Below are 24,775 nucleotides of genomic sequence, written 5' to 3' on the forward strand. Positions count from 1 at the left end.
TTTCAAATTATATTCAGTGAAAATGCTATGAACTTAACATTTTATATAGCCTTTTCCCCCCACTCTGAGGAACTGAAAATATTCATAAGCAAGCACACAATGATACCTTGATTAAAGATGAATTCTCTTGAAATGAAGAGCATTTCTAGCAAAGTGTACTGTGTTTAAAAAGAAAAGGCCAAGGAGACAGACTCCTACAAAACTTCACAAATCTTTAAAACAGAGCTTCCAGAATGATCCTCCTAATGCACACTTCTAACTATGTCACACCTCTGCTGAAAAACCTATCAGTGCTTCCTCCATTAATCTCTAGGATAAAATATAAGGTTCTTAGTTTGGCTTTTAAGGACCTGCATAAGCTGATTGCTCTTTACCTTTCCAAACTTTCCACACTATTATATTCTATGTCTGCTCTCTTTAAAGTTGTGTTTTTTAAATCACCTTAATTTGAGTGTTTTTAAACTTGGGATCCGTGAATTTTGTTTAAAATTTTTTATAGGTACATTTCAATATAATTAGATTCCTTTGTAATTCTTTTTATCTTATGTATTTAAAAATTATTCTGAGAAGGTTTTCACTAGATTGCCAAAGGGGTCTGTAAGAGAAAAGCAATCAGGAATCCTTATCTTAATGTATCCTTCCTTCACCCAGAGATTCATCTATAAAGGAAAATTAGGGAAAAAAAAAACTCAGCAAAACTTCAATCAACCCATCAATGAAATTTGCCAATACTGTTTGTGGTATTCCACTGCTCTACTCTTCCTCTTCTGTAGTGAAGGCAGGGAGGTGTCCTTGTGTACTCTTATGTGAAAGCCAGACTATATTGTTAGTTGTTCCCCAATTTTATCCTGTACCTTTCTATCCTTATATATTCTGTATATAGTCTCTCATATCCAGAAAACACATTCTATTTTAAGTTGAAGTTGAAATTCTTTTTTTCTTGCATGGTCCAATAAGATATTTGTGTCTTCCATGAATTTTTATATGATCCTACCTCAAATTTTCATAGAGTACCTTGTTGGTATGCATCCTGTTGCCCTCTTCACAACCTCCCTTGTATTATATTTACTTGTGTTTGGGTAATTTCCCTTGTATTAGACTAAACTCCTTGACTATATAATCTGTATTTTTTTTTTTTAATCTTTGTGCAAGGCACATAGCAGGTACTTTATTAACAGTTGCCTTGGATTGTCTGTATTTAGCAAGTTTGGCAAATATACTTCTATGTGTTTCTTTTTCTAGTCCCCAGATGATAGAATCACCCCTCAGCACAATTGTGAAATTTATATTCTGGGTTCCAACTTTCCCTATTGCTGTCCTTTTCCCTCTTGGTGCTTCTTCTTTTGAATTCAGATGCCAGAGTCCCCACATAACTGCCTCACTTTCTTTACTAATCATAAATCTCTCTTTAAAATTGCCTTCATTATAATAGAGCCAAAGTATATAAATCTAAGCTAATTAATGAAATGACTTATTAAGACTAATTATTTTAAAAATAAATTAAATTAGCATGAGATAAAAATGGAAGGCTAGAAGCTGTTGTATTGGCATTTATTTCCTCTGAATTAAATTTTAAATGCTTCAAAGCCTTTATGATTTTACCTTAAATTTCTTTATATATTGGTGTGCATCATATCCAAATAGACAAGAAGTGGTATGCTAGCCTAGGCTATCACATCAGACATCTTTAGAACAAAGAGTTCTCTGTGTGATTCTTATCATTAAGTGTTATAGATTATGTGTATCATTTGCAAAGCTCTAATTATAGTGATATTTGCTTTTTACTTGTATCCTTTAAATCTCTAATGGAAAATTACACTTCTTGAAGTACACTAGTGCTGAATTCTGGCATATATGAGTTGAAGTTCACCATATCTATGTTCTAAACACAGTTATATGACGTTTTAAATCAAGGTTGTTTAATAGAGGCTGTCTAAATGCTGTTTATGTTGATAGGTGCCATCTTTTCCCATATGCTTTCTGCAGAGCCAAGATGATTTTCGTCCTCAGAAGAAAAAGACTATATTACAAATATTTTGTTTACAGAATAGAAATTTTACTGGTTTTGGGCAAATGGAAATAGGTAGGTCTCCTTTAGGTTTCAGAGCTTGGAAATAGGAGATAACCTATTTTTAAAAAATTATAAACTTAATATAGGGAATGGATCATATAGCCTTTGGCTGCTTTTTCTTTGACATTTTGTTGTTGCTTAGGAATTTTCTTATTAAGGCTTTAATATGGAGTTAGCAAGACCTGAGTTTAATCATGCTTTTGATGCTTATTAAATGTTACAAACAAGCCATTTAATCTTCCAGAGTCTCAAGTGATGTATCTGTAAGGTGGAGATAATGTTTGTTGAATATAGAACAATAAGTATTTTTTACATCAACATTTTTTTGAGCAACTACTATTTGTAGGGAAAAATATGAGACAGGATCCTTATTTTTAAATGTGTTATATTAACCTAGTTGAAGAGGCAAGATACATTTCATAAATTCTGCCCCTCAGATATAGAATTCATTTAAGTTTTATAAAGCACTTTTTAATTTCATCATCCTGTGGCCAACTCACTAATGAATATCCCTCTGTACTGAGCTAGATGATAGTCCTTTGATGACTGTCATACCATCCACTGCTGGGCTGGTACTTGGAAACTTTTCAGCTTGGTAGGATCTACCCGAGTAAGAATAGGTATGCAGTGATCATCAGAATTTATGATGCCCTTTAACTTAAAGTTGTTCTCCTCCATGCATAAGCCAAGTGAGGATCATAGTACTTAGAACTGGAAAAATAGGACAAAAATTTTAACCTAACTCTTCCAATCTGTGCATTACTACATTTCTTTGCTTCTTGGCATGGTTTTGGAGAGCCCCTTGAAATGGGGAAACTGGAATTTAGACAAGCTTTGAACAAAATTTAAACTTTAGACAAATTGGAAAGGAAGGGGGGGACATTTTAGGCAGGAAAAGTGTCAATATATGAATGGTGTTGGAAAAATGCTTAGTCTGCACAGTAGATTTCAGGGGATAATCAAAGGGTTTGACTGTATAAAAATTAGCATTTATATGTATATACATGTACATATGTGATGGAGTTGGGAAAGGTGCCAGATTGATTGTGAAGGGCCTTGAATGCTAAATGAAGAAATTTGGATTTTATCTTACATATAAATAAATCATTAAAATTTTTGATCAGAGAAGCAGTGTTATTTTTGCATAGTGGCATTTTAGAAAAGTTAACCTGATGCATATATATTAGCAATTAATTGTAGCTTTTTTTAGGGACAAGGTGAGGAGAGAGGGGAAAAATAAAGTAAAAAAGTGAATAGCAGAAAACAAAAGAAAATTTACAAGAAAGAAAGTAAAGAAAAGCTGGGCAGCTTTGAAAACAATGTATTTATTATATATGTTTTCTTGAAATGAAAATTCATTATATATTGAATCCTTTCATGTTCTACTTTTGTACATGGCAATGACTTTTTTTCTTATTGTGTGTTAAAGTTTAAAATAAATAAAAAAATTTTCAAAAAAGGAAAGTTAATTTGATGTAACCATAGCTAAAGAGCTAGAAGAGACCTCAGAGATCATCTATTCCAAACTACCATTGTTTATATTAGATGAAGAAATGGAGATTCACAGGACTGTAAATGACATTACCAAAAGTCACACTACTATATGGATTGATTATAGAATGGGGAGAAATTAGAAGCTAGAAAGTTAAAGAACCACCTATTCTGAGTTCATGTGTTAGATGATGAGATATCCACTAAGGTGACAACAGTGGGCATGAAAAGGAAGAAGCTGCCTCTGTGGCGTGTGTGTGTGTGTGTGTGTGTGTGTGTGTGTGTGTGTGTGAGTGAGAGAGAGAGAGAGAGAGAGAGAGAGAGAGAGAGAGAGAGAGAGGAGAGAGAGAGTGAGCACAGGGGAAGGAGAAGAGAGAGGGATCAGGGAATCAAGAACATAGATGCTTGGAAGAAAGATAAGGGTAATAACCACAATGCATAACTAATAGCAAATTGTATTTACTTTTAAAGTGCTACATTTAAAAAAACCTTGTGAAAATAGGTACCATTGGCAAGAGTAGAAAAATATATCAAAGGGAAAGTTTTTTAATTTTTTTTTTTTAAGAAAATATCAAGTTTGGTTTTGGATTTTTTGAGTTTCATATGTCAGTGGACATAGAGGGGGTTGGAGATGAAGCAGTCTGGAATGGAGTGAATTTAGGCTGGAGAAGAGATTTGGGAAAGGTGGAGTAGGTATGATAATAGTCTTCAAAGTACAGGATGTCCCAAAAGACTTGGTGCAGTTTAAAGCTTATTAACTTGTATTTAAAAGTCTCATGTGGAAGGACTTTTTTTATTATGCTTGGTCTCATAGGGCAGAACTAGGAACAACATGTTGGTAGAAATTATAGGGTGATTTCAGATAGATGTAATTAAGAACATCTTAATAATTACAAATCTCTGAAAGTACAATGAGCTTCCTCAAGAGGGTAGGTTACCCTTTACTGGAGATCTTTAAGTAGAGGCAAAATAATAACTACTTGTTGGATGTTTTAGAAGTCATTCATATGGATCACACTAGATAGTCCTTGAGAGCACACATACACACATAAAACCGGAGATCTTTAAGTAGAGGCAAAATAATAACTACTTGTTGGATGTTTTAGAAGTCATTCATATGGATCACACTAGATAGTACTTGAGAGCACACATACACACATAAAATTTTGATTTTATAATTACGATCCTTGTTTTTAACCCAGAAGAAATTATAACCCATTTTTAGGTTAGGTTGATAATGTAGATTTGGAACTTTGCTTTGTAGGGTATCTCTTGGGAAGAATATGAAGAACAGAATGAAGATTGAGTCTTGGGGTCAGAGATCAAATATGTTTCCTTTGGGTATTTTGAGAGAGAAAATGGAAGGCAAGAAAATGGAAATTTCAGAGGTTGATCTTCAATACCAAATATTGTTGTAGAAAGGTTGAGAAGAATGAGGACTGGACAATCTGTTAGATTTGGTGATTTGAATGTGTTTTTGATCTGGAAGATAACAATTTCAGTTGGAAACCAGTTTGCTTGCAAGTACAATTTGCACCCAATTATTAGTAAATTAGAATTGGACTTGAAATCGGCTTTTTGGACTTTTAAAGGTCAATACAATTTCTATGTCACCTACACTTCCTCTCAAGGACTAGTTATTCTTCAGAATTACTTTCAGATAGCACATTGAAAAATATGTATTTTTAGATGAGGGCTTTGAATATTCCTGGAATTCTTTTTATTATTTCTACTATTGGTAATGATAATAGCAGATATTTATAATGCTTCAAGATCTCTACAATGCTTTTTTTTTTTTTTTGGCAATTGGGGTTAAGTGACTTGCCCCCCAGGGTCACACAACTAGGAAGTGTTAAGTGTCTGAATTCACATTTGAACTCAGGTCTTCCTGATTTCAGGGATTCACTGCACCACCTTGCTGTCCCATATATATAATGCTTTTTTAAAAAATCAGTTAATCGGGGGCAGCTAAGTGGTGCACTGGATAGAGCACCAGCCCTGAATTCAGGAGCACCCGAGTTCAAATCTGATCTCAGACACTTAACACTTTCTAGCTGTGTGACCCTGGGCAAGTCACTTAACCCCAGCCTCAGAAAAAAAATAAAAAAAAATCAGTTAATCAATAAGCATCTATGTGCCTGGAACTAGTGCTTTTCATTCATTTGTCTCATTTAATCCTCAGTGAAAGGGAATGTGTATCTGTTGTCCAGAGGTGTTGAATTCATAAGCTAGGGCTGCTAGACCCATGAGGTCTTTGAATCAATTGTAAATTTTTGTTTTTGTTTTTGTTGTTCATATGCTGCCTCCTGTTAACCTGGAATGGAAACTTTATTACTAATTTACTTTTTGTAAATTTAAAACTAAAATTAAGGAATGTTTTGTACAATTTATAGTTCTACTAAATAATGTATGTTTGTTTTTGTTTTTTTTTTAAACAGTTTCTATGCAGATTTTGGACCTCTGAACTTGGCAATGGTATACAGATATTGCTGTAAACTTAACAAGAAACTAAAGGTGAGTTTGATGTGGGAACTTAAAAAGCTCAGCGCAGTTGATTTTGACCAAGAGTTTTCTCTGAACAGCCCGTTTTGTTGTGTTATCCTTAAATTCTGGTAGTTTGTATGGGCATTTGTCTACCCACTCACCAGCTGAAACTGATCCTCTTGAGTTCACCACAAAGGACATGTTCACTTCTTTTACTTTTCAGGTTGGATTGAAATATGAACTGAGTGAAGTCACTGAAGTAGTGAGCTGAGAAATAAAGGGCAAATCCTCTTAGGTTTTCATTAATGAGTATCTCTCAAATTCCCAACTAGGATAATCTTCCTGAAACCTTTATGTCCACCCTGGAACATTGTTACCAGGTGATATGATCCATGATTACATGGCAACAGCTCTAGAAGTAAACTTTGTTTTGTATAATAAAGATCTTGCTTTGATTGTACTTTAAAGTATCCTACTTATGTACATACATTTAAATATATATATGTATAAAACATGAGACCTTTAATAAGGTAGCAGTGATTTATTAGGATAATTTTACCTTTTGTGACTATTAGGGCCAGAAACATCATATTTAGATATCTATAATATTGAATCTCTGTTTTTGTTTCCAATATATAGCTATAGGGATTTTGTTTTCCTTAAATTCTATGTTCATGTGAAGGATAGTATACCCATATTCTTTGACATTATGTATATTTTACCTTTTTGTCTTTTTTAAAAGCAGGAAATTTTAAAAAAGGTTTTGTTTCATAATACAGAAAAATATTTAATCTGTCTTTTCTATTTGAAATTTCTCAGGTAAATTGGTACTTAATTCTAACTAAATGCAGACAATTCAAAAATCACAATAATTTCAATTCTGAGAGCAAATTTTATTAATTTTGTTACACAACAGAGTTACACATCTATAGTCCTTATTCCTCTGTTAACTATTTATGTCAGCACATTATCTTAAACATAAAAAACATCCAATATATGTTTTGGTGAATGAATACAGTTGACCACTGTGTTAGGGAGAAATAATGGGCTTGTGATGGTTGAACATTTATTATAGAATAGTAAATGCACTTACTATTATAATCACTCTAAAAATGTACTTTATTACTGCTTTCAGTTTTTACATCCTAATCTTTTCTAGAATGGCACAGCTTTTCCCACCTTCAAATTGACAAATAAAAATATTTGAGCAAAAACATTGATTACAGTGACAGCACCTAACAATGTCTATATGCAAGGTTCTGCCCATGTAGTCTCATGCTCTCTTTGTTAATCCTGTGCTTTTAAAGATGTGTGAAATACAGTGGAAGGGAAACTATTGTAGTCAATGCTAATGTAATATTAAATCTGTCATTATCTACCTTTGGTGGAAATGATTTTCAAAATGTAATATGACTTGGAAATATGCATACTAAGGCATTTACCCATCAATCAAACAAGAGTTTTAGTTTTCAAAGAACTGTTAATACCTTTTAGCTTTCTGCTGAGGCAAATTATAGTTCAAAATATATACTTGAGACATTTGCATTCTTCAAAGACCATTTTTATGTAAAATGTGTTTTTAATGGGTGAATTAATGGGGAAAGGGTAATTCATAAATAATTGAAGCTTGTTCTTTCATTGGGGGATTAAGTAATTTTTTGCCTTTCTGATGTTATTTTTTTTTTAATGCATTTGGTGTAAAGTGGGTGTTAATAATAACAGCTTGCGAACTGAGCCTGTTTTATATGACTGACCAAAGAGGGAAGGAGGTCATTGTTTAGGAAAAGCTGGCAGTATATTTACATTCAACCCAAACCACATACAAAAGAGCATACCTGTTGAGTAATGACCATTTAAAAACCTAATTAATACATTCCCAACTGCACAATATAAGCACCTACAGACTTTGGTTTTACCCCATTTTCAGTTGTAACTTTTGACCCTTCTAAACCACACCTTGCCCATCAGTTCTCCTAAAGAACAGTCCTGATGAGATTACTCTTCTGCCCTCCCCCAAATCTTCAATGGTTTCCCCTTGTTTTACAATTAAATTCTGACCTCATTTGGTTGGCATTTATGCCAAGTGAGGTTGCTAATCTGTTTCTCTAGGCAACACTCCAAATGGACTACTTAACCTGAATATTTCTGACTTCTCATCTTAGACTATACAGTTTCTTTCTTCTTTTTGGAAAGCCTATTTCTGTTCCTTGAAGCTGTATCTACCAAAAATGTTGCCTTTTCTGAATTAATCCTTATTATTTCCTTTGTCTCTATCCATTGGTAGGAATTTCTCCCTCTCAGTGCCCATGTCCCACTTGGTTTTTTTCTTGGTTTTGGGGGGAGGAGAATGAGAGGTCATAGATTTGTAGATTTTGAACCCTGGGAATGGGGATTTCAAACCCTGTATTTTACAAATGATGAAGACCCAAATCTTTAATCCCCTTGCTGAAATTTTAGTTTTATGGCCTTGGACAGTGTACTAATAATGTAATACTTCAGGGTTTTCATATGTTAAAAAATGGGGATAATAATAATAATACCTATTTTATGGGATTGTTTCGAGGAAAAGCACATTGTAAATCTTAAAGCATAATGTTAAATGAGAATTTTGTTATCCCTTTTATATTGCCTAATAATAAAATATACACATAAAATTGAAAGCTCCATTAATAGATTATTAAGTCATTGAAGGATAGAGTCCTTTCTTTTCCTCTTCAGCTTTGTATTCCCTTATAATATCTTCATATAATAGCTAGTCATAATAGCTAGCAGTTCTATAGGATTAAGGTTTGTAAAAAGCTGTACACATAGATGAACTCATTTTGATCCTTACAACAAACTCTGTAACTTAGTTATTATTATGTCCACTTTATACATAAGAAAACTTAGGCTTTAAGAAATTAAGTGATTGGCCTGGGATCACACAAATAAGTGTTTTAGACAGGATTTGAACTCAAGTTTTTTGGACCCTTAGTTCAATGCTCTATCCACTGTGCCACTGAGATATGTAGTAAATTTTTGTTTCATGAATTTGGAAAAATTATGAAGTTTTTAGCAAAAGTATAGTTGTTAACTGAATTGTGCGAAATTCAGCCTTGTGCCTTTAGGACATGCTGATCCCAGTAAGTTTCCTAGGTATTTTTGCTCTTCCTTGAAGCCAAACCAGGGCATTCTGCCTTTTGACTGAGGCCTTTCCTTGTCACTAAATTCCAGTTTAAGGGCATTGTACCCCTGCTGCCACACTGTAACTGGGTACCCCTATCTGACATCTGTCTTCATTTTCTCTTCATACTCTGGTTTGTTATAATGAGCAGACCGAAAGGATGGACTTTCAATAGTTCATTCATCAGGGAAAAAAGAACATGTTGAATCAGAAGTAATCTGTTAGAATGAAGTAATTAAAAGTTCACAAAAAAAAGTATCCAGTCGTAAGCCAAATTCCTTGATCAGTGATGGTTTAGGTTTAGCTGACCCTGAGTTTGTCTCCAGACAATAACCACTCTGGAATGCTTCAGCAGTGACCTAAGAATGTCTTCCACCAAGATTATTTCCCATGCTTTTAGACTGGACTATCTGATGACTCTGAATTGAACACATTGGTCTATTTATTTTGTAATCTTAAGGTGTCTCTTTTGATCTGGAAGCCTTCTTTTGCATAGTGAGCACAATTGTATAGGTATTTGCCTACATTTCTACTTTATGGTATCACTTTATACTATATAACTTTTCTTCCCCTCCCCCCAACTGAGGGGGAAAAAAAGAGAAATACAAAAAAGATAAAAGCATCACCCCAGAAACATAACAAAACACTATTCAGAAATCACACAGGTGCTCATCCATCACTGTTGCCAAATACCTCATCTGCTCTGGCAGCCAAGGGTGATTTCTTTTTCTCCTTTATTTGGAGGGATACCACTTAGATTCCTTTCCACTCTGAAATTCTGTGAGTCTCAGAAAAAACAAGTCTCACGGGCTTTTTTTTTTTTTTTTTAATTTTTTTTTTTTAGCATAACTAAAATGAGAAAGAACTGAAATATAAGACATGTAGAGAGGTAAAAGAATGACTGCCTCCAGAGAAATGGAGTTTTTTTAATGGATAAAGGTGTGGAATCAGCCAACAAATACTCATTGGGTACTTCCTTTGTTCAAGGAATTATTTTAGGTGCTGTGGAATGATAAGAAAGGAGATGTAGCTTAGGATCAGGGAGAGATCTCTGGCCTGGGTTAGAGTCCTGGCATTGCCACTTAGCCACTTTAGGATCTTGGCTACTTTAGGAAATATCCCTCACTGAACCTCAGTTTCTTAGTTTGTAGAATGAGACAGTTCTATTTTCTTTCTCTAAAGTTCTTCCTAGGCCTGACTTTTTATAAGCATAAAAAATATGATTTAGATATATGCTGTCAAGGCACTTGCAGTCTAGATGAAGAGAAATAATATATGGAAAAAGTTTTAGAGGTCCTGGCCTAAAGCTCTCCTCAGGGCACCTACCTAAGTAGTAGCACTGGCCCTTAGAGGCAGGAGAACCTAAATCCAAGTTCAGACTTAAATATTTAGCTAGCTTGTGTGACCCTGGAGTAAGACACTTAACCCTGAATTTCCAATCTGTAAAATGAGCTGGAAAAGAAAATAGCTAACCACCTCCAGTACCTCAGCCAAGAAGACACCAAATGGAGTCACAGAGACTCAAAACTGAAATGATTAGCTCTCGTGAGAACCCTTGTCCACAATGACCTCCTCCTCTAAATAGCCTATTAGTACTTAGTGTCTATACAGTTTTAAGCTTAAGATCAGGGAGATCTTTTCTGTGACCTCAGGTATATAGGTATATGAAATTGGTATACAGTTCAAACATTGACTGATAATAAATCATGACTCTTACATTCAGTTATAAGACTGTGAATCACAGTTAAGAATCTGGGCTTTAGACAATCTAATTTACTTCTCTTTATCACTCCATCTCAATCATCTTAGTGATTTCTGAAAACATGTCAAGACAGGATAACAGCTTCTTCTAGCAATTTGTTCCAATATCTCTTAATTATCTGGAAATATTCCTGAGGTGTAACTGAAATCTTTCTTACTACAGTTTAGACTTAACTCTGTCCTGCAAATTTGATCTTGATGTATTGAATGGGAATCTAACATTGGATTAATGCTTCTGATCCTAGTATTATGTCAAGGTTAATTTTAAAAATATCCAATGAATTCATAATTTAATGATTTTGTGCTATTCTGGCCAAACACATATTAGGGAAAGAAACCTAGCAACCCTTGCTTAAGATGCAGATCATGTTACCATGGGGTTTTCTGAATTTCTAATGTGAACTGTGCAAGTTTTTAGCTTGTTTTCCTAATGTATTTTGATGAGAGAGTCAGCATTGTAATTGCTGGTGGCCCTTGGAGACAGAAATTGCCTGGATTCAGATTGTGGATTAGTCTGACTTCAACTGATGAGCTGAAAGACTGTAGCCAAGTCACATAACTTCTTAGGACGCCTCTCTTAAGATGATAAGTTACTGGGGCAGCTAGGTAGAGCACCAGCCTTGAATTTAGGAGGACCTTAGACACTTAATAATTCCTAGCTGTGTGACCCTGGGTAAGTCATTTAATCCCAGCCTGGGGCAGGGGGAGGGGAGGAAAGATAATAAGTTACCGAGAAGTTGCTTGTGAAATAAGTTTCCTGCAGGTCAGTTTTTACTTTGTAAGGGCTTTGTGATAAATAGTACTTTTCTGATGAGGTTCTCTATGCTATTACTAAGATTGCAATATATGCATTTCCCATACACTGTATAGAACTGGTTTTTGTATTACCATTAGATTAATCTTTTGTTTTAAAGTCAGAATTGTGGAACCATTTGTTTTGGGGTGATTACATATTGATTTCTTTCAGGTAGCAAGCATTCTGTGTATAGAGTGACCTTGGTTCAAATGAGCAGTTGATTAGAATGGAAAAATTCTCAAGCTCATGCTTATTTCTAAACTACTTTATGATTGTAGATCATAGAAAGGCCTTTATGAAATGGCAGTCATATTTTATTATTTTTCTAGTGATTTTACCTGAAGGGTAGTGTTGGAGGATGTCAGATTTGACAGGCATTCACTATAAATACCACTTAAAAGAAAATACTATTAGCTATTGAGAGAATAGGGTTAGAAGACCAAAAGAAAATGAAAATATTCTATTAAAAAACTCATTATTTAAAGCAACCTCTTGAAGCTTATTTGGGAAGAAAATCTTGACCTTCTTCCAACACTTTCAAAGATCCATTGAAGGTATTCCCTCTTCATATAGCAACAATAGCTTGAAATCGTTCTCTGCTTCCATGTCTTACCTGTCTGGTAATGAGCTTGTTTCAATTTCATTAGACTTATCTCATCAATAGGGCTTACAGACCCATACTCAAAGTCTTTCCAGAATTATATTCTGCTGACTTAGTTTTCAGAAAAGCTAGGCAGGGGGAGATGTCCCACACATATTTAATATTTAGAGTTTGACATTAGCAGAACTGATTGGGCCTATTCATTTTTAATTTTCCTTATAGCAGAGACAGAGCTTGAGAGGAAAATTAGACAAAACTTTCTAAAAGAAATAAATTTCTATGGAAAGTGGAATATTGTTTAATACGTTATCCCTGACACTGATTTTCTTGATGTCTGAACTCAGGCATGCTGGTAAATGTTTAACAATGAGTCCTCTGAAAAAAATTTATACTGACACAATTTTCAGTTTAGTCTGCGTTTTTCATATTTTCTCTATCATTGGACTCTTGGACTCTGATTTGTAGTATTTGCTACTTAGTCAACAAACATTTACAGTAAAAATTTAGCATAGGTTTTTGTAGCTGGTTCTAGTATCCCTGACTACATTTATCTTCAAGTGTTCAAAATTTTCTTATACACATTTCTTTCACAAAATTTGGTGCCTAATGTGTGTTTATAGGAATGAATAGAGGGCTATTGGACAATTGTAGGAAGAAGGAGGTTGTCATAAATTCAGTAACCAGATTTGAATGTTATTTTACTCTAATCTGGATGTTCCCTAGAATTTAGTGAATGGAATGTTCATTCATATATTACTGTTTCTCATACTTTTGTCTTCTATCTCTTTTCACTCATTCTTAAATCTATATTCTGGTGGAAGCTTATGCAGTGTAAAGCAAATGGTAATGGATGTTGTGGGAAACTCTAGAGCCTTGGCATTTGTCTTTTACCCTGAACAAATAATGAGCATAAACAATTTCCTTGTGATGTAGCTTTAAAATAATGTTAAACTAGAATCTTAACTAACTCACCCTTTTGTATACTGGTGAATCCTTTTCTGAACAAGGTTTTTAATTAATTATTGAATTAAATATTGAAAATGCAGTTATTAAAATATTTACAAAGTTCATGGAACCCAGGTTAGGAACCATTTCATTCTTTATAGAAACTGGATATGATTCTTGCTTTCAAGTGCGCTCTTGTCGAGGTATGGGTTTTTTGAAGATCCCTAAAAACCAACTTCATGTGCCTTATTGTAGTGTTATAGCTATGAATAAAAACATAAATCATATTTTTTTTTGTGCAGCCAATGAACGTTTTCAAGAATATCCCAATCCTGAGAAAGCTGGAGGTAAACATTTAGGTCATGGCTTATAATAGGAAACCTGTAAATAATTTTATTGCTTTTGCTGTGAAATGACCAATGTTTGCACTGTGGCTGCTATTTCTTTGCCTATTATAGCACAGCCCCCAGCAAGAGAATGATGCTTTACCTCATGTTTGTGCCTTGATCTATTTAATCCTATTACCTTGATAAGGCAAAGCTTGCTTGTTAAAAGACCTTGTTCTTTCAAAGAACACATAGATACAGGAAGCATTTTGGGTTTATTTTGCTCAAAAAGTTTGATGTATTTTAACAACAAAATACTTATCTAAATGACTTTAAGGTTGTATTTTCAGCATGGCAAACAGTTTTTATAAAAAAAAAAAAGATTGTATAAGATATATTTGACTTAAAATTAGCTTTTGAGCTTTTTTGGCTTTCCTTTTAATTGCATATATTGCTAATTAATGGGAAAAAATTTACAAATTATCATTTTGGTTGTTGAATGTTTAAATGATATGTGGCCTTCAGAGCTTCAAAGCTGTCCCAAATGCCAAGCAGCATGCTTCCGTGCAAGGCATCATCAGGTGAGCCATGGACAATCTCAATTATTTGTTGTGTTTACGGGTGGATGTTAGTATTCAAGTTATTTTAATTAAGTTCATGTAGTTTATTTTTCAGAAGGAGTCATTAGGACTGGAATACCATTTTTCCTTTTTTACCTTCTTTCACTTTTGAGTTGGAAAATATTTAATTCATGTTGGCTTCCTTCCTCCAACTAGAATGTAAATGTATTGAAAGTAACTTTTTTGTTTTGTGTTGCCTTTGTTAGATTCAGGATCTGCCATAGGGCCTTGAATGTAGGAGGCATTTAATACATGCTTAATTCAGTTTATTGTGCTTTGAAGTAAAAAAAAAAAACCCACCACATTCCATGTTTTCTTTAATTTTCTAATAGTGATAAAAGCTTAGAAAATTGCTATAGATGTGGTAATGGGCAGGCAACAGTAAATGCCCTGCTATCTACTACTTTTCTATCATGTTCAATATACCACTGATTGTAGTTAATGGATGAGTCACTTCATCAAATCAATACTTAACCTGTTTGGAGAAACAGTTTCTTGTGTACAGTCTTTTCATGTTTCTGTTCTTCACCTAGTATGACTAGGATGGTGTTTTTATATTCCTTTGGGATGCAAATGTTGGCTGCTATATAGATACATCTTTATACTTATATAGAAAATCTTTCTTATCACTTATTTTAAGTTATAGTGCATTGTTTTCTAATTTCTTTAGTTTCTGCTGGTGTTGTCATTGTTGTTATTCCTTTCCTTTAGTGAATTTCTTTCTTTTCCCCTCTCCCCTTTTTTCTTTTACTTCTTCATTTAACATTATTTTTCTGTTCTTCAGTGTTAAGGAAGGCAATATATGTGAATAGATAGCTAATACAGAATAATTTGAGACTGAAGAGAACTTTAGCAATTAGGGGGATACATTTTAATTTTTTTTTTTTAATTTCTGGGTCATTTCTATGAGCAGGTTTCACTATTTAAATTATATATTCATAAGAGTTTAAAATAATGCTTTGACTTTATGAAATTAAAACAGATTTGTGGAATTTGTCATATCTCTTAATTAAAAACCAACAATTTTCTTCATTTTAAGTGTAAATGTAGCAATCATTTGTGTTTGATTTATATGGATGTCATACAAAGTTATATGTTTAGTATAACCTTTTTGAGGTTTTTTTTTTCCCCCTTCTCCCAACAGCTTCTTTGCAGGTAATTTAAAATGACTGGTATAGACGACTAAATAGTAGATAAAATCCCCCCAAAACATTGGACTTGGTAATTTGTCATACAAACTTTGACAGTTTTAAAGAGAAAAAAAATAGATTTGATTTAAACTTTATATATTTTTTCTTTATTTTTATATCTTTTTTATATTTTCTTTTGCCCCCTTCCTGGGTAACAATTTCCCTCTCCAAATCTCTTTTTATTCATATCTGATGTACATAATATTATACTTTTTTTAAAAAGTTATTTTCCTATTGATTTTAGCTCCCTTTTTTGATCATAAGCCCCATGAAGGCAGGAACTGTGTTTTGTTTATCTTTGTACCTCATCTACTTCCTTAAACATATGAAGCACAGTAAGTGTTGGTTGTTTTGTTTTCTATGTACAAGGTGCCAGTGAAACTAATGATTTTGAAAGGGGATTAGGAATAGAAATAGGGTTTACTGACTTTGTTTAATCACATCAATTGTGTTTCTCTGGCTTTTAATTTAGAAATATTTTGGAAAAAGAAGACACATGAAAATACTTCCTGCCTAGTATAGAGCCCTATAGGTTAATAATTTTTTAATGGTGAGATATTCATTATGATGATAACTGTCTATATGGGAGTATACTATGGAAAGTGTGAATGAGTAGTAGATTCACAAAGCAAATATATAACCTGAATGTCCCATGGATGAACATTATTCAAAATTATCCTCATTTAAAAGCTGATGAGCAAAGTTTTTATTTATTTATTTAGTTTTTTGTTTTTTTCCAAATTTGAGAGGAATTTAGGTTTTATCTTTGGGTCATATATGTCTGTTCTTATTTGGACATTACAATAATATAGTTACACTATCATGTTTTTTTCCTCTATTTAGTCATACAGTTTATCAAGAAAGAAAATAGTGCACTACACCAGTTTTGATCAACGAAAGCGAGCGAATGCAGCATTTTTAATAGGTTCTTATGCGGTAAGTAGATTGAAAAAATTGTCATTCTTATGCATTTGTACATAATAATTCTCTTTCTGTTGAATAAAACAGGCCACTCTTAAGCTCTTGGGCAGAAGGCGTGGTGTGTGAAAGGCAATACTATAGGGTGTTTTGGAGTAGTAAATTTTGTAGCAAGGTGATAGTTACTCTCTGGACTTTTTCCTAGAAGCTAATGATACCACATTGGAAAAAGTACTTGCAGTTTGGGTTCCACAGAGATAATGGTGTCAGAAAAAGCAGTAGGAGAGAGTTAGAATAACCTATTCAAGAAGTCTTTCAGAACTTTAGAGACTGGCAGCCATAATTATATTCTTTTTCTGATGACTTTCTTCATGATCATGAGTTTATTAGCACTGAGAAGAGTAGAAATACAAATCTAACCTACTCTAGGTAGCATTACTGGTGTGTGTATATGTGTGTGTGTAACAGAAGACAAAGACACACAGAGAGAAATAGAGAGAGAGGAAAAGGGAAGAGAGGGAGAGATTAAATTTGGAATTAGTGTTCATTTTTTTCCCCCCTTAGATTTTAGTAAGTATTTTAGAAAAACCCAAAAATCATTGTTCTGTTATGGAGATTTGTTGACTATTTTTCTACAGCTATTTTTGACAGCTATTGTAAAGATATATGTGTATGTATGTGTGATATCCATGTACTGTATATGTTGTTTTAAAACAGGACTTAATAAATTTGAATTTTGATATAGGAATCAGCCCTGAAATTTAGGGGCACAAAGAACTTTCTTTTAATTCTCAAAGTGGACAAAATAAAGATGGCATATTGCCAGTGTAGCCACCTTTTTTTTAAGCCTTAGTTTAATGTCAGTAGGAAAAGAGCTTTTATGTCAATCCATCATCCTTACAATATTAGTTCACACTTTTCTTCAGATGGGATCTACTATGTGTATAAGACCTGTTCAGGTTTGGGTTTAGATTTTGAGAAGGCTGCAGGAAGGGAGATCCAATAACTTGCAATTAAATACTAACACATCAAGCTGAAAGCCGTAAGGAAAAAGGCCCAAATGTATGTCAGAGCTCTGGAAAGCTGACAGATGGCTGGAGGGTCTTAGTCTGTTTAACTCTAAAAATTGATGACTTAGAATGACAAGGAAATAAGAGCAATCTCTGCTCGCCATCACTCCATTTCCTTCCCCCCCTGCCCTTTCTTGGTCTTGTCTAAAACTGTCTTGTCTAAAAACACACTTTACATTTTTTTTTTCTGGTTATTGTACAATAGACAACATAACAACTGGATTGGAAGAAAACCTCAACCACTAATTATCTGGGTATCTCTAGACAAAACTTGTTAATTTTTCTGAGCCTTAGTTTCCTCATCTATATTATGAGAAAAGAAGAGATAGAAGTTTTCGTTTTATGACAGTTTTCTGGTTTTAGCATTCCATTAGCCTTTTTTTTTTCTCCCTTTAAAACCACATCTGAAAATCTGGCTGTTGTCATGATGAGTTAGTGAGTTGGTGAGAGGTTGAGTTAATTTAAACCAAGCACAATGCTTGCATTTGATTTTGCATTTGTAATTAATGCTCATTTGAATTTAGCTAATTGATATCTTACATATAAGATAGAAAGCCTGTCATAATGTCAGCGTTTGAGCCACATAAATAATTGGCTCTTTCCTCTTGGGTTTAGATGATGATTTGTGGTTAGGATGTTGTCCTTAGTCCTTAGCATTAGTCTAGTTTTTAAAAAATATCCTTTCTTAGGAAAGGTATCTCAAATTGAAAATTCTTCCCCTAAGTATAGTTATAAGTTACTGATAAAACTATAAGGTCCTTAAAAGTAGGAATTATTTCACATTTTTTGGCTTTGTTATCTCCACTGCCCTGCACAGATCATAGTAGGCGCTTAAGAAATTATTGTTGGTTAGTTGATTTAGTGTTTGGGTTCCAAAGATTAGTAAGGCTGATATCAAGAGCAATTCATCTATCTATTTCCTCATTTATCTTTCCCACAGCTTTGACATAGTCTAATGGAGTTAAGTTTTGTGCCATGTTTCGCAGAACCTTTGATTTCCATTAGGCATTTCTAGGAGAACCTTAAAAAGAAAGTATGGTAGGTACATTTAAACTTGCTTATTTTACCATCAGAATCCTTAGACTTTGCTGCAATGATAGAATAGGTTCCTTCACATATGGAAAGGGTTTAATTCCTTAAGAGACTCACAGAACCTTCTGGTCTAATGAAAGAAGCCAATGCCCTATTTGCATGTTATTTACATGTTTCTGAAAAGCTGTGTTTAAAGTAGTTGTTTTAGGAAATCTTTTTCCAGTTGATTCATTTTTTAAAAAATGCTACACTTGTTTTTAACATCAGATTCATTTCTAAATATCTTCCTATCCTTTCCCTTTCCACATAACCATCCCTTGTTTTCGAAAGAATAAAAAAGAGTTGACAAGTATTAAATGCTTACTATATACCAAGCTCTGTATTAATTGTTGAGAATATAGCAAAAAGTGAAAATACATTCTTTTCCTCATGAAGTTTACATTCTAATGGAAGGGAAAACATGCAAATGAGTTGTCTGTAAGATAGATGTAGAGCAGCTTGGAAGGTCGAGGCAGTTGGAGGTTATGACTAAGGAAAGAAAATATGCCAGTTTAGGTAATGCTTAGGATAATATCTGCCCTGATTTACTGAAGGAGATTGATGTTAGGAGCAAATAGAATAAAATAAATAAATGGCTTTCAAGATTTTAAAGTAACTCTACAAACATCAGGTTTAATAATAAATCTAGCTAAAACAGTCATAAAACAATATGAGGATTATCACATGCAAATAGAATTATTCAGCTATATTCAAAATAAAAAACATTTTTGGAAAATATAAAACTTAGGCTGTTTTAAAACAGGATTTATTTGCCTCAAAGACTTAGAGAAGAAATCAAGGTTCTGTCCATTAATTTGTGACTTTGATGAGGTCAAAATGAGATTCATAAACTTCATATATACCTCCTCTCTTATCTCTGACTTCTTTCCTAGACCTTATTCTTTTCAACATTTTTATCAGTTAGTCAGATGTAAAAAAATTGGAAAACTTGTTTATCAAATTTATGGATATTAGAAAATTTAGAGGGATAGCTAATTAGTTGACATAATTAGGATTCAAAATGGCTAGAGTGATGAGCAAAATTCAACTTGAGTTGAGATAGTTAATGTACAAAGTCTCAAGAAGAGAATAGCATTCCATGTAAAAAAGACTATATCTTTCTCATTTGTACAAAGAAGTGGCTAGTCTAGATAGAGTGATATCTCTTTTAGTTCCTGATCTTGTGCTCTTTTGATTACTATCTTTAAGTGCTGGAATGGCTGTTATGTGGAAAAATGAATAGGCTTAGTATCATGATATCATATATAGATTTAGAGCTAGAAGGTTTCTCAGGGAACATAAAATCCATCCTTCCTTCTCATTTTACAGATGAAGAAATTGAGACCTAGAGAGAATTTATGAATTTTACCCAGTATTGCATTGGTAACAAGTGTCTGGGCCAGGATGTGAACCTAGAACTATTAATGTGAAATCCAGGGATATTTCTTACTTTTAGTTTCAAAAATGTCAGATAGAGGATCTTAAGATATAAAAAAAGGCCAAATTTAGGACTAAGGTAAAGAAAAACTGATACCTAGAACTACCTGGAAGTATAATAGTATGCCACAGGAGCTAATGGAATATCTTCAATAAAAGATTGGATGACCACATATTTCTGTTGTAAAAAGTGTGTGTATGAAAATGTGTGATTATGTGAGAGCTGTCAGGAAAATCCAAATAATAATAGCAAGAGCTCCTATTTCTGTAGTGACTTTAAGATTTTGCCTTATAGTCAGAGAATATATTATTTTTCTACTTTACAGAAGGGGGAATCAAGGCCTAAGAAGATTGAATGAGTTCAAAATCACACAACTGTCAGTTGTTGGAACTAGGACTTATATCTAGATCTTATGGTTTTAAATCTAGATTTTTTTACTCTTATATTCAGTTTCCTCAGAATTAGCTTCTTATATAGAAAAGATAACTGAGACAGACTTGCTGGTGGGGGTCTGTCCAAGTCACACAGCCAGAAGTGACAGAACCCTGGGTAACTTGTTGCCAGAGATTTTTTATGTAAGAGATTTGTCTTTTGATATGAGTTGGACTAGATGGAGGAATTGAGGCTATTTAGCAGAGAGAAAAGAAAATTTGTTGGATGGTGGAAGACATAATAATGATCTTCAGATCATTCAGATCAGAAAGAGGGTACAATGAGAAGAAGAATTTGTCATGTGAAAGAATCTTGGATCTAGAAGGCCAGTGTGGTGAAAGTTGTGGGTAAGAAAATTTCATTTCAATTATGCAAGCATGAAAACTGCCTGAAAACTGTATATACTGCTGCAAATGATAGTAATACACTACTTGTCATTGAAACTATTCAGACAGAAGTTGGATATTATATCATTGATGTGGTAGAGGAGAAGATTCATTGACCAATTGGAGAGTTGAACTGGATAGTCTTTGAGTTGCCTGTATTTCAAGAAATAGATGGTTCTTTAAGCCAAAGAAACATATGCATTGTTGAAAGGTGAAACAAAAAAGCAGAACAAGATATTAAGAGCAGTGTTGGTTCAAAGGAAATTTAGTTTCTTGTCTTTTTACTTAACACTATAAAAAGTACTGTTGATGTCAGCCAGTACATTTTCTGTTCCTCTTTATTGGTGTTTTGGTAAGTCTGGGAGATTGTATATTTTCTACTGTTTGTTAGGGAGGGAGGAAAGAAGAAAAGAAGGAAGGAGAGAAAAAAGAAAGGGACAGACAGGGTAATTTTAGGAGATTATATATTTTCTACTGTTTGGTATCAAGGGAGGAAAGAAGAAGGAAGGAGAGAGGAAAGAAAGGGACAGAGATTTTTAAGGAGAATAGTGGAGGGGAAATGATTCCCCCCCATTTTCTATTAAAAGTAATTACTTGGTAACTAAAAGTGCTTTTGTGAGATTTGTATTTACCTTTTGTTGTCTTGAAATAGGTCAAGCTGTTTTTTTATTCTCCAGGTTCCTGTTTGGCAGCTCTAAAAGAGGTCAGGCCCTCACTATTGTCATGGGGCTGAAGGCTTTTTCTGCCCTAGCCCAGAACCCTCTGCTCTTTTCTTAGGGGCTGTTCAGGTCAGGGGTCTTGGTTCTTTTACTTACTAGCTCTGTGGTCCTGGACAAATCCCTTTTCCTCTCTGAGCCCATTTCCCCCCTTAATTGTAAAAATGAAGGTAGCAGTACTTATTTATCTACCTCAAAGGGTTGTTGTGAGCAAAGGGCTTTATTAAACCTCAAATCTCTAATGTGAGCTGCTTCTACTAGGGCTTCCTGCCCCCCCCTTAGACTTGCTTAGTAGGTAGTTTGTTCCTTATGGAGAACAGATCAGAATTTCAGCTCAATAGTTTCTATTAGTTGCATTTTTTTTAAAGTAGTAAAGAATATCAGCTATTTATTTTTTAGTTATTATTATATCTTTAAAATGTATCATCTAAACTGTTTTCTCATATCTGTTATCCTGCCTTGTACTTATTGCCTATTGGATTGAATTGGATATTTTGATGCTTATCTCTCAGTAATCAACTACTTAAACTCACTAATAAATATGAAATACATATTGGGGTCACTCAGCATGCATAAATTTTGCCTGTGTAGAATCTTGGCTTCTGGAGTAAAAAGTCATTTTCATGAATATGTTGTACTGAGGAAGATTATTTGTTTGGGATTTCATTGATAAAGATTGGAATGATTTGTCACAAAGCTATTTTATGTACTTTAGCATATGACATCTTTCCCCAAAATTTCACTATAAATAATATCTACATTCTTTGTAGTCAAAATAATCTGTTCATAGACCTCTGCAATGTTAAGATCTTGGGGGAAAAATAGGTGTTTGGGTTAGACATAAAGATACATTACGATTATATGGGGAAAGAGCTAGGGCTCTTATTTTGTAAGTGATGGAATTTGTATTCATACATTAAGAGTTTCTCTTAACTTCTCTTTTCAGTTTTAAAACTTAAAAAGACCAGAATTTTGTTAGTGTGGGTGCTCTTTCCACTGATGCACATCGTAATTCCTCTCTATGTGCCTTAGTATGGATGATGTTCATGAATTATGTAGCTTGGCATCTCTGTGGCTAAAACAAATGGACACTTTGTGGCTAATCTTTTAGTAATAAGTCTCCAAGTTTAACTGGAGTGGGCTTGAGATACATTGCCAGGCCTATAATTGAAGTCGTTCCAGCTCTGACAGGATATATTAGAGTTTGTGCTCCATTCATACAATTAAACAACTCATTTTTGTGCCATAATAAAACAATTTATTGGGAAGCCTTATCCTATTTGATCTTTCTGTTAACTGATGAGGAGAAACGAGCTTTGTTTATAATTTATTATTTTCACCACCAGAGAGTAGGCAATCAGATGATAGAGTTTTGTTATTTTTTGGGAGGTGGGATGACTTAAAGAACCCATAAAGATAATTTATTAAGGTGGTGGAGATTACAATCTCATGTTTAGGAAAGGAGCACCCCAATTTTTAAGTACTGAAGGAAGATTCTTTATTTAATGTTTGAGTAAGTTTCTATGGCTCTTTCCCCAATATATAAAACTAATGATCTCGTTTCTTCCCTTATTTAGCAGTGAATAATTGTTAGGATTACTAGGTGAGAACTCAGGTTGTCTGGACAGTGACAAGGTGAGAATTTAGGTTGTCTGGACAATTACAAGGTGAGAACTCAGGTTGACTTAATAGAAGGAGCAAGCTCATTGGTTGAAGTGGTTCTTCCCAGAAGCCCTTGCATTATCCCACGCCCATTCTCTGGGAGGATAAAAGAGGACACCATTCCAGGAAGAGGAGAAGACTCTGCACTACATCTGGCTTGTCCAGACAACCTGAATTCTCACCTTGTCACTGTCCAGACAACCTGAGTTCTCACCTAGTAATCCTAACAAATAATAAACACACTTTGTATAATACACCATATATACTTTTTGGACTTTTAAACAGAGGTGAAGCCTGTTTTGTTTCTTAATGAAGTGCCTTGGGACAAATTATTTCATGGGACACTTTGTGCTCACAAACTAGTAGAGTATTAGTGATATGGCACAGATTTTCTTTGTGAGAAATGACAGGCTGTTTTGCCAAAGCCTCTGAATGCATTACCTTTCTTGATTGCTGAAGTGTGTAGTGCACTGTTGCTTCTTAGCCTTTCCTGGCTAAGTGACTGCTAAAGATGAACTCCTAAGAATGTTTTTCTCAAAACTTTAGAGTTCTTTATTCTCAAAGACTAAAATTAACTCTTAATTTTTCTTTGAAAAGTAAAGTGAAGAAAACATAAGAAAGCCACGAATGTGTTCAGACACTGAATATTATATAGGGCTTATACAAAATAGCTAAAAGTACTGGTTTATGTGAAGCTGACTGGGAATCATAGGATTTTATATTTAGGGTTGGAAGGGACCTTAGAGGGATAGAGTTTAAAAACTCTAACAATTAAAAAACATTTAAAAAGGAATCACTTTTTCCTTAGATGAGCTGATAATTAATTCCAGGATAGGTAAGTTATGCTGTTTGAAGACTCATTTACAGAGGTCTGCAATTACAAATTGTTGTGAATTTTACATTTGTTGGCCTTTGAAGATTGGTCCTTGATTAATTATGCTGAAAATAAGCACCAGAAAAGGTTTGGATGACAGAACCTTCATCTACAAATCTATATTCATTGACAATTTTATGAGTTATTACTGTTTTTCAGAAATTGAAGAATACCTGCTTAATAGTGGTATTGTCTTCAGAGGGTTATATTGGAACCCTTCATTTTGCCAAATTTTTTATTAAGCATGTAAATCAGAGTGCGATCCTAGACCCAGGGGCTGATAAAAAGGGTTTACCGGAAGTCAGAGTATGGACAGTTAAGAATTTAAATAGAAACTGAATAAAGAACCCATATAGTTATTATCATTTCTAGTTCCTCATTTTAACTAGCAAAGATTGACGGACTGATTGGCGGAAATTTTGCAGTCAGATGATGATTACTTTTTTAAAACCCGGGATAGTCTCATGGACATTCATTTGACAAACAGTTGTTGATGTTATTAGTGCATGTTGTTGATGTATCCCAGCATGCATTTCTCAAGCACCTTGCTGCTCTTTGTAATGGGGAGGTATCTCCTCTTTCTTAAAAAAGCTTAAATAGCATCACAACAATAGGGGACCAAATCACTGCTCTTCTCTCTTCTCCTTCTCCCTCTTCTCCCATTGTGGTATGGTTTTTAGTTTGTGACAACCTTATACTCCATATTTTTATTTTGAGAATTTTTTTGTTCTCTTGACATCTATTATGCTATGAAATTTTT

The 24,775-nt window shown here is 33.9% G+C and overlaps 1 protein-coding gene across 14 annotated transcripts in view; it reads left to right on the forward strand.

Moving 5' to 3' along the window:
• Positions 1-24,775, forward strand: part of CDC14A (cell division cycle 14A) — a 220,717-nt gene that overhangs the window by 29,952 nt on the left and 165,990 nt on the right. For all 14 annotated transcript variants that reach the window (XM_074262806.1, XM_074262795.1, XM_074262798.1 and 11 more), the window contains 2 exons: positions 6,001-6,076; positions 16,292-16,384. In XM_074262806.1, coding sequence (XP_074118907.1) covers positions 6,001-6,076; positions 16,292-16,384 — 169 coding nt within the window. The remainder of the gene's footprint in view (positions 1-6,000; positions 6,077-16,291; positions 16,385-24,775) is intronic.

Source organism: Sminthopsis crassicaudata, chromosome 4 (genome assembly GCF_048593235.1).
Source record: "Sminthopsis crassicaudata isolate SCR6 chromosome 4, ASM4859323v1, whole genome shotgun sequence".
Classification (NCBI taxonomy): domain Eukaryota; kingdom Metazoa; phylum Chordata; class Mammalia; order Dasyuromorphia; family Dasyuridae; genus Sminthopsis; species Sminthopsis crassicaudata.